The 11,036-nt window shown below is 39.5% G+C and overlaps 1 protein-coding gene across 8 annotated transcripts in view; it reads right to left on the bottom strand.

Annotated features, from left to right (window-relative positions):
- The window catches only part of UBR3 (ubiquitin protein ligase E3 component n-recognin 3 (putative)), a 238,578-nt gene that overhangs the window by 128,461 nt on the left and 99,081 nt on the right, over nt 1-11,036 (bottom strand). For 7 of the 8 annotated variants that reach the window (XM_025206463.1, XM_014520815.2, XM_025206461.1 and 4 more), the window contains 3 exons: nt 10,945-10,977; nt 9,359-9,819; nt 1,867-1,955 (listed from right to left, as the gene is read on the bottom strand). In XM_025206463.1, coding sequence (XP_025062248.1) covers nt 1,867-1,955; nt 9,359-9,819; nt 10,945-10,977 — 583 coding nt within the window. The remainder of the gene's footprint in view (nt 1-1,866; nt 1,956-9,358; nt 9,820-10,944; nt 10,978-11,036) is intronic. The other variant, XM_025206459.1, reaches the window with a different exon arrangement.

The raw sequence follows: 11,036 nt of genomic DNA, 5'->3' as shown, positions 1-11,036 counted from the left end.
CGAGGACCACCTCCCTGGGAAGTTGGTTCCAGATTTTGGCCACCCTAACTGTAAAATATTGCCTTCTGATCTCCAACTTAAACCTATTCTCCATCAGCTTATGACCATTGTTCCTCATCACCCCAGGTGGTGCTGGGGAGAAAAGAGCTCTGCCTATTTGCTGCTGATCCCCCTTGATGGGCTTGTAGGCAGCCACCAGTCCCCCCTCAGCCTCCTCTTGCTGAGGCTAAACAGGTTCAGGTCCCTCCATCTCTCCTCATAGGGCCTGTCCTGCTGCCCTCTCACCAAGCGGGTGGCCCTCCTATGAATTCAGACAGAGCAGACTTTACACACTCTCTCCAAAATACATAGTTACTGATCTACTTACTGGACTACTAACAAATGTAACTATTTCTCTTATTCCAAACCAACCGGAAAGTCTCCTGCATCTGAGAAAACTTTCCAACAAAATTAGAGGAAACGCATTTGTTTTGACTAAAAAGTTTAATTTTCAACAATTTGGCATCTTCCCAACAAATAATTTAAAAGAAACCCACAGTGTTCTCAATCAATATAGGTCTCATTGCCTCCCCACATAGTTTTCACTTATGAATTGAAAGAAAAACAGCCTTTCTGCTTTATCAGTTCACAATCTCTCTCAACTTCTACTGAAATAGCCAAAATTGAAAAAACATTCTTTTGTACCTGCTAGATCAAATGAACAAAAAGATTACAGCTAAACATTTTTTCAACAATAGAAAGTATTAACATTTAGAAAAATGCTAATAGCAACCAACTCTGACTAAAAATAATATACCTAATGTATCACATGATATTGTGACTTTAAAATCTTGTATTGCCCTCAAAAGTTAAAGATGCTTTAACATATGCTGTAATAATCTCTCATGAAATTAACTTGTTTTTAAATGCTATTTTTAAATGCAATATAGCAATAGATTCTATCAGCCAGTGAAAATACCTATTATGGATGATATGGGTTCAACTCTACAAACTGTATTATCCTAAATATATTCATTATAACTGTGCCAATCTTGTACCAGGCAGAGTTAGGCGTGAAATTCAATACCTGGGTCTGCAATAGCATGAACATGTACAAGCTATTTACCACTTCACTGCTTTAATTTATCTCTAAAAAGTATAGAAAACTTCTGGTCTCAAGAGGCTTTGTGATGCTTAGAGTTTGGGACGCTCTCTGGAGGTGACAGAATAGATACTAGCATAAGGATGTGTTGGTGAGCAGGACTTAAGCCCTAGGAACTGCCTAAAGCAGGGGAGACACTAGAATAGACCAGGGGAACTTCACCCTTCCATCCACCACTTTGACTGTACTTTTTGTTTTCAGGCCCTGCAGCAAGCTGGCAGTGTGCCAATGAGTATACAGAATTATAGTTCTGTAGAGTGTCTGCAGAGTTTGCTGCTGCTGGGAAGAAATGTCATTCCATCTTTTTACCACTGAAATCAGGAGGGGTTTTTTCTGTTTGACATGGGCATCTGCAGCAAAAAAATGAGGTGACATTTCTCCTCAGTAGCAGCAAAACTTCAGCTGCTGCTCATATGAGATGCCCACTGTCAGAGCCTCTGGATCCAGAAAGTCCAGGACAGTGGGGGAGGCAGGACTACCCAAGGGCACAGTCCTAGCCAGTTATGCCTTTGATAAAGGAAGCTGCCATGCATAGCATCAAGAATGCTCTGAAGTCCGAGATATTTAGGCAATTCAATGGAAGTCTTATTAAGCACTGCCATATATAAAAACTGCATCTATTGGCCACTTGGGGAAATATCACATGCAATAGTGGGTACTAAGTTTTTAGATGTAATTTCATGTAATAAAATGTTTTTAAAAAAACAGCAGGAAAAAAAACTCACCGACATCCATGGCAGTTTCCATGAAGCTCTTCTGCCTTGAGGCAAATTCGGCTAACAACTTCTGTTGCCTCTCTCTGGCCTTTTGTCGTCTAGGGGAAAGAGAAGTTGAGAGAAACAAATGTAAGAGTGGGGGAGAAAAATTGTAATGACTTTTGTTGATAGTATATAACATTTCACACATCATCATCTAAAATTCAAGCTTTACTCCTAAATCATGGTAACTTCAAACTCTACTCCAAACTAGTCCTGTTAAAGTAGGCAGGAAAAACAAATGAAGAATCTAATATACTAGGATGAAAACATGAACATTTTGTAGCTCTAAGGCAAGGGTCTAAAGCTAGTAAAGGATGTAAAGTCTAGTAAAGTCAAAGGATGCCGAGCTAGGAAAGGTTTACTGGTTTAGAAAGAAACCAAGGATCTTATTCTGGAAAGGGAATTTCCTAACAGGTAGTAATGGCAGCTTTAGTATAAATAAAATAATGACTTCTAGAGGCAGTGCATTTAAATTACATTCATGAAGAGTGATTAAAAAAAATATTCGTCCAATCCAAAAACAGTCAACCTCACATATTCCCACTATCAAGGAGATAAATTTTCTTGTATGAGCAAAGTGAGTACCTACTGTGAGAAAGAAGCATTTTCAAAGACAATCTGAAGTGTGTGCCATTGTCAGTGGTCAGGGAGAAAAGACACAAAAAAATCAAGTAGGAGGAAGAAACAAGCACCAAATTAATGTTTTAATTATCAACTTATTAACTCAAAACTGTATTAAAATTATATAAAAGAATGTGATAGTTGCAACATCAAGTATCAAAAGTTAGGAAATGCCAGAATTAATGCTGTCCAAGGAGCTTTGAGGCTGCCTTTTTTTTTTTTTTTTTTTTTTTTTTTTAAGAGGTGTTAAACATCCACAGCTCCAATTTACTTCAGTTGTAATTGTAAGTGCTCAGTTCTTATGAAAATCATGTCCTTGAGGTTTCCAGTGAGCATCCAGAAAAATGAAGAACACAATTAGTGTCCACTTAGGAAATTTTGGTGCAAGTGTCTTGTCCACCAACACAAATGAAAAGTCTACAGTAGAACAAGAGGCAGCCTAAAGTGTGCAAAGTTACCAAACATGGAACAATGACACCAGTTGTTTGGTGGGGGTTCATATATGCTAGAGCTGTGATTCTCAACCTGGGTAATGTGGCATTTTGGGGTGCCATGAGATTCTTTTAAGGGTGCTACAGGATATTAGCACAATATTAGCGCTGTTATGTGTGGGTAACACCTACCTGGATTCATAAAATAAACCTAGAGATTTTTAATTGAATTTCATAGCATCAAAAACAGTTTGACCTGTTTTTGCAAGAGAAGAACTGTTCTATTATTCTTCTGTAATCAAAAAAGTGTGTGAAAGATAAGAACTGGCATGTTCCAAGGGGTGCCTTGTGTCTAACAAGGTTGAGAGCTACTGCACTAGACAGACTCATAGAGCAAACACAAAAGGGAGAAAGAGGCATGTTTTTATAGCAGGGGGCCTAGAAAGTCTTCATCATTTAGAACAGCAGTTCTCAACCTTTTTTTTTTTTTTTTTTTTTTTTTAAATCAGGACCCATCTGTAAACATCAATGGCCAATCTCAACCCAGTGCCCCCCCACTCCAGATCCACTGCCTCCCATCCCCCCAATCAACAAGCTTTAGTTCCAGCACCCCTGCCACCATTTTTAAACACTGGGACACTGATGCATGTGACACAGGAGGCTGCTGGAGTGCACCAAAAAAAAAAAGTTTTATGTCAGTAGATTTTCAAGCACTGATATAAACAAAACTTTTTTTTTTTTTTTGGCAGCACTCTACAAGCCTCCAGCTTCACATGTAACCAAATCAGTTACTGGATCAGTATCAGACGACATGGCTGGTTAATAACTGGCAGAGATCTGGGTTTTCCGTTTCCCACAGGAAAACAGAGAAAAATGTGGATTTCCCCCTTTACCTGAAAAAAATGCAGATTTCTCTTTTTAATGGAGAAACTCATGGATTGTGCACTTTTGCAAACAGGGCTCTCTGCAAGCTGGCAGTGTTCCAGCCTGCAAGGAGCTCAAGGGAGTGGGAGGAGGGCGGTCAGGCAGGGGAAACCTGGCAGGCAGCCTGGAGAGCAGCTCCTGCAGGTAAGTCTGACAGTGGGGGGAGGAGGAATTGAGGCCCCCATAAGGAGGGAGGAAGGAAGCTGGGCAGGGCTCAGGCTGGGGCTGCTGTCCAACCAGGCAGTGTACAGGACTTGGGGCTGGAATGTGTGGCCCATGGGTGACGACTGGTGCCGCCTTAGTCAGGAGGGCACGTTCCCCTCCCTGCAACCAGTCTTGCTGCCTAGGGGGGGGAGGTCCCCCCGCAGCTGATGTCACTGCCCGGAGGGAGTTCCCCCATTGCTGATGCCTGCAGCCATTTTTGGGAGTGGCTGCAGCGATTGGCCGGGGCTTGCAGGGGGGCACCGGCACTCCTGCCTGCCCATCAGTAAGCGGTGAGTGCGGCCAATCAGGGGGTGCACCAGCACACTCAGGGGGTGCACATGCACCCCCTACACATCACCACTGGTGTGGCTACAGGGCCCCACTAGGGCCCCAGCGGGGAGCAGGACAGGGGCATGGGTGGCTCATCCGCCCCACAGATGTGTGTGGGGCGGGGGTGGGCTGCCCCTTGAGGGCTCGGGCTTTCCACCCTGCTGCCCTCCTCCAAGGCCTCCAAAGCCCAGCAGGTGGGACCCGGCACAGCAGGGCCAGGCAAAAAAATTTCTTGCTGTTGTGAGCCCCATGTTGCCCTGGCAAGGTGTCCCCTGTCTGCCCCGTAGCAGCAGAGGCGGCAGTGTGGGGCTGTGCCCTTCGCTGCTGCAGGGCAGGCAGGGGTGTGTTGCCAGAGCAGTGTGGAGCTGTGCCTTGCCGCACCGGGTCCCACCCGCTGGGCTGCTGATGCTCCAGAGGGCAGGGAGCGCCAAGCCCACAGTTGGAAGCCCTCCCAATGCCCCCTCCCTGTGCACAGATCTGGGGGGCACAGGTCCCCCTGCCCCGCAAGGTGTATGCACAGTGGGGGGAGCCCCCTCCTCCCCAGGCCAAGCCTGAGCAGGAAGCCTGCACCTGCATCCCCAAGGGCTCTGCTCTGGCTGTGCTGCCTGCTGGTGGTTAGCAGAACTGTAAGGAAAATAGCTGCACGAGTATAATGTCCCTGCAGTGCTAAACAGCTTGCTGCAAAACCATATGCACATGGCAATTTTGCTTCTAGTTTTACTGATTCATAGATTCATAGACTGTAAGGTTGGGAGGGACCTTGGAAGATTATCAGGTCCACCCCCCCAGAAAAGACAACTGTGGTCAGGCAACCCCACCAAGGTGCAGAGCTAGTTCCAGTATCTCTGCGCAGTGTTGTGACCCTGCGACTTTCAGACATACCCAAGAGTCCCAGGCAGACATCAAAAGTGAATTATTCAATGGGAAATGACAGAGAGAATTAAAATAATTGGCAAGAAATAGAAAAACTTCACCTAACAGCCACTTGCACTGAAGGAAAAAAACTAAACAAAAATACATTTTTGTCCTTGGTACTATCTTATCATCCTCTTTCATAAAACTGGCTTCTCCTCGCTATACTTTCCCTGTCTTCTGCTCTCTCCCCAAGAAAATACACCACAAGCAAATTAATAAGATCCAAGACTAACAAAGCCCTGGCTGGAAGGATCTAGTTGGGGATGTTCCTGCTTTGAGCAGGGGGGTTGGACTAGATGACCTCCTGAGGTCCCTTCCAACCCTAATTTTCTATGATTCTATAAAAAAAAACAGATCTCTTTGTAATGAACTACCATAGGTGGAATATTCAGTGTTGGGTTCTTCCTTAAATAAGCAATTTTTAGGAAAGTCCTGGAAAAGCATTTTGCAGAGTTTATGTTCATCTTGAGAGGCAATGCATTAATTTATTATTTTAAAGAAGTATAACTTTTAAAATGTTTATATTTAAAAGTCTAAATGTGCTTATTTTTGTTTGCTCCTTTAAATACTTATCAGATTTACCTATGCCATTTTACCATCTACTGAGAAAAATAATATACATGCATTATATGAAAAAATAAGATTTTATGTTTTAAAAGACACAAAATATTACTTTAGATATTCATACATTGTGAACTATATAATTAAATAGTAATTATATATATAATAATATATAATATTATATTATATAATATATAATATAATATTATATAATAATATATAATAATAATACTATATAATAATAGTATTACAGTACTAGTACCGTAAATCACCTACACGCTTTAAGTTAAATATGCATTTAAAGAAAAGCAAGAAACATTTGTACTTGTTCTTGATTATTACACTCACTTGATTTGCTTGTGTATTTTTAGAATTCAAGTGGTTCCAAACTTGTATTTGTCACACTGAAAAACCACCATTTGCAAAATTATTTTTTATTTCCAACAAGTTTAAAATTTATTATTGCAGAGGATGCATCAGCAACTGGAGCTAACTTTCATTAGAAATATATTAGTTATTTTTCCCTGGGTACTTCTCTCACAATCTTGGCTGTGCTTTTACTAAAAACAGAGTGACTGTAAATAGAGACCCTTAATAAGGAGACATAAACAAACTCTGACGGATTCAGTCCAGCTCAGTAATTTTCCATCATGGCCCAAGGGGCTAAGACACTAAAGCTGAAATATATGGCAAATAGCTAAGACGCTCTTTTAGCTCCATGTGTCTTGGTTTCTATGGTGACAAGCAATCACGTGGGTGATACCAAGTTTATCTTTGTAGACTGAGGAAACCAGAAATGGGTCATCACCGAGTGCTCACAAGCCAGCTTAATCTTCTTGACTAAAAGACTAGACTTGAAATTCAAAAACAAATTGCAGGTTAACTGTAAACAGCATATGTGAGAAGAAAAAAACCTGTAATATTAGATCCATCTTAATTCTAGTCTGTCTCAAGGTATTGTCCTGTTAGCAAATTTGTTTCAAGTCTTGGTAAACGTTACAGATTCAGGAAAAAGCAAACAGTCAGTTGGGCGGGAAAAAGTGGAATGTTTTTTGTAATGACTACATTAGCCTGTGAATTTAAACCAAAATAAAAACATTCAGAATGCCTGGGTAAATATCACTTTATATAGAAGATCATGGAATTATTCTTGCTTATACGTTGTTATGTTTACAGTTATGTTTCATGGATTCTCTCTTTCCTTCTATGTAAACAAAGCACCACATCGTTAAATAATGGAAAGACAAGTACAACAAAGCATAGAATGGAGTTGTAAGAGAAATAAGTTCAATACGTCCTTAAAAGATAATTTAATATTCTAAACTTTGTTACTTCACTAAATTAAATGACTGAAGAGAGTATTTTAGTTTGCAGTGTTCAGTTTATATTTCATTTTGATGTCGTGTTCAGCTTCAGTTTTTAGGTATCATGGCTCATGAAAAACATTAGGCTTTCTTTCAGATACATTTAATTTAAAAAGAAATATACAGACAGATTTAGGACTGTGTTCAAGTCTAAAACTATAGTGACTCTTAAGAAAAGGAGACTTCAGAGAAATATTTAATTATCCTGCTATCATTTGCACTTTACTGATTGAATAGACACTAGTCTTTTTGCAAGGGCCAGCCGTACTCTGAGCAATTCCATCTTATTTTGCAGGTATAGCTTTTGACATAAAACTGAGTCTCTTAGGATCCTGACGTTCTTAAGGTCTGTCTTGGATTCATATGCAGCCACATAACCACATTTTAGTTTTAAGATCATTTGCAAGAAATAAAATAAAATAAAATAAAATATTGATGTTAATACAATTGAAACCAAACCAGGAATAAAATTAACTGGATTGACTCATTTTTCTGAACTGGATAAGATTATAAAGAACAGTATGAATGTGGGTACACAAACCATAAATGCACAAAAATACCATGTACAAACACATGCGTGTGCACGCGCATACACACAAAATACATATTCTTGTGCATTCCCATCCCTGTCCTGGTTCTATCCAATCCATGTCTTTGGATGTCCCATTTTCCTCACCTAGTCAGTTCCAGTTTTCACTCTGAATACTTGTAATCCCATTGCCAGTCTTCTAGCCTGCTGACTCCAGAATTGTAAGCGAAACAACTACACAATTATAAAAAGCCTCAGTGCAAAAGCACACCCATGTAGCAATTCTACTTCCAGTTCTGGCAATGGCATAATGCAGAGCTAGTTTAGATATCTCTGCATGGTGTTGTGACCCTGTGGCTTACAGACACGCCCAAGAGCCCCAGGCTGACACCAGGATCAAAAATGATTTTTTTTTCCAATGGGAAATGACAGCAAGGTTAAAAAACTGGCTAGGAGAGACTTAAAATTCTCACCTAGAAGCCACTTGCACTACTGGGGAAGAAACAAAAACACACATTTGTCCTCAATACTACCTAATCATCCTCTTTCATAAACCTGGCTTCTCTTCACTAAACTCTCCCTGCCCTCTGGCTCTCTCCTCAAAAAATACTCCACAGGAAATTTAAATCCAAAAAACAGATCATAGATGGAATAATTCACAAATTTTCTCTTTTTCTATGTTAACTGAGCACCATTCAATTAAACAATAGAAACGTAAGTGCATCGAACGATAGGATAGCGTTTAAAAAAAAAAAAAACCAGCTCAACATTTTCTTAAAAGGAAATCAAATGTTCTAAACTGAGTGCAGGCTGACCATGAATAGTCTGGATCAGCAAATTAGGGCTGCCCTATGCAGTGCTGTGATATGTTGCCAAGCAGACTAAGGAAGCCTGCAGAGCATGCTGAAATGTGTGCACAAGGACCCCCCCCCCCAACTGGCTGCAGTGTCAGGACTGCAAGGTCTCCACTCTTTAGACATCAGCAAATGTCTATACACATGGCTCTGGGTAAGTTCTCTACCTAGAGAGCAAACCTAGGAGAACGTTCACAGGTTATTTGAATGTGTGCGCACAGTCTTAGTCTCATTACTTTAACACCGGTTTCAGTCTTTCTTATTCTCCCATTGATAATCTTTCCCCACCTCACTCCATCCAGCTCCTTGTTCCCAGTCTCCTTTCCCAGCAAGGCTCAGTTCTCTCCAATCTCCAATTTCAAAGTAATACTAAATACTATAGAAACACTGAAGTATTTCAAAAATTATGCCACAAGAGAGAGAGGAATAGGATAGGGACTGAGAAGGAGGGTTATGAAATATGGGATAGCTATGACTAGTTATCTGCACATCAGAATTCCTCTTTCCTCCAAGGTGCGGCCTGCTCTCAGTTCTTGTTTAAGCCATGCAGGCATCTTACAGCACCAAGCAGCTAAAAAACCAGCTTAGTAATTTAAAGTTAATTTTTCTGGCAAATAATTGGTTGGTTAAAAATTACTGTGAAAAATATAAATTCATCTATCAAGTACACCTCTCTTCTTATTAAGATCCCCTAATTTCTGCTATTAATCTTAATATATAAATTACCTTTCCTCTTTGTCCAAAGTCTTCTTCTCAGCAGAACTAATCCTTTTTGGTGGTACTGGAGGAGTCACCTTTCTGCATATGTCTTCAATAATACGTTTATTCAACCTGCTTTGCATTGCTCCTTTCAATAAAATCCTTTCTACTGCTGTCATGCCATCACCATGAGAATATTTTGGAAGTTCTGGTTGGATTAATACCTCCAAATCATCCAGCCATGGAGGATAGTAAGAGTTTTGTTTTCCTGAGAGTTTGTGATGAAGTTTAATAAGCAGGGACAATATGCTTTCTTTGACTTCCAGAATGGCTGTAGTTAGTTGTGGTGTTGCACCAGGTGCTGACCATTTCATTGATGTCTTGGATCGAACTACTTGACTTGCTTCACTACTATTGCGATTGATGATTTCCTGAAATTTCTTTCTACGTTCTGCAACCAAGCTGAATACTTGAGCTGTTCCTGAGTTCTTAAGAATAGGAAGATAAAAGTAGCAGTTCAATATAAAAAGGATTTTAAAAAATCAATGATAGGCAAATTGTAAAACTATATGCAGCTCTTTTTAAGCTTCCAGCAGATACTTAATGAAAAAAGGAAGAAGCCATTTATATACATTCTCTTCCTAAACATTAGTATATGCCCTAACTTTAAAATACTTATAAATATAGGGCATGTCCAATCTGTTTTTATCTATTCTTGCTATATTCACCCAAATAAAAAGCCACTATGAAAATTAAAAATATGGTTTTAAGTTTTGGTTGAATTGTAAATAGGACTTCACCATATTTAATTTAAGACATTGACCTCAGTGACAAGTGTTGAGTGGTCAAAACTTCAGAAAGCTATGCCACTTTTTAAACAAAGTATATATAAACTGAAGAAGCATAACTAGTGTAAGTGCCTCCTAATCCAACTTTCCAGAAAGATCAGATAGAAAACAGGTTTCAAGGAAGTGGGAGCTGACTCCTGACATCCTGCTTTTTTAAATCTTGGCCAAATTTATCTTTTTGAGAAATTGTCAATAACACGCACAAACATACCAGCTGGATAAAGTATGTTTCATTATTGAAGCTCTCTTTAAATCCAATATAAATAATTGAGGCATTGTACATGAGAACAATGATGACAAAAGAGATTATTTTATCTGCTGTAAATCTTGCATGATTCCTTTTTGTAAAAAACATGTCAATTTGCTATTAATCACTTCAGATACACTTTCTATGTGAGATTAAAAGGTTAAGCATATTCAGTTTTGGGAAGCTAGATCACAAATAGCATTAAATGTTAGTCTCCAAAGGTAAAAACAGGCTCATACACAAAGCAAGCCAGTATTTGCTCCTGTAGTAAGCTAGCAAAAACACATAATACTCTTAATGGATGGCAATATTTTAAATTAAAAAAAACATCATTTCAAATTCTAAGACATATCATTGCTTAAACATCTATTCAAAATTAAGAATGTCTGAAAAATGCAAAGTCCCTTGCAAAAACAAAAAAAAATTCAAGAGAAATTATAACACTGCACTGAAAGTTAAGGTGAGCACAGTAAAAGCAGTATTACCAATTAAGTGCATTACAATACACACAAATCTACCTCTCTCTGAAGGCTCTTAGGCTGCCTTGAACTCTGGTAGATTGAAGACAAAAGGAAAGAATTAAAAAAATTCATTTAGAAAGAGATCTGAT

The sequence above is a fragment of the Alligator sinensis genome, unplaced genomic scaffold (genome assembly GCF_000455745.1).
Source record: "Alligator sinensis unplaced genomic scaffold, ASM45574v1 scaffold143_1, whole genome shotgun sequence".
Classification (NCBI taxonomy): Eukaryota; Metazoa; Chordata; order Crocodylia; family Alligatoridae; genus Alligator; species Alligator sinensis.
This window is presented reverse-complemented; position numbering and strand designations above follow the sequence as displayed.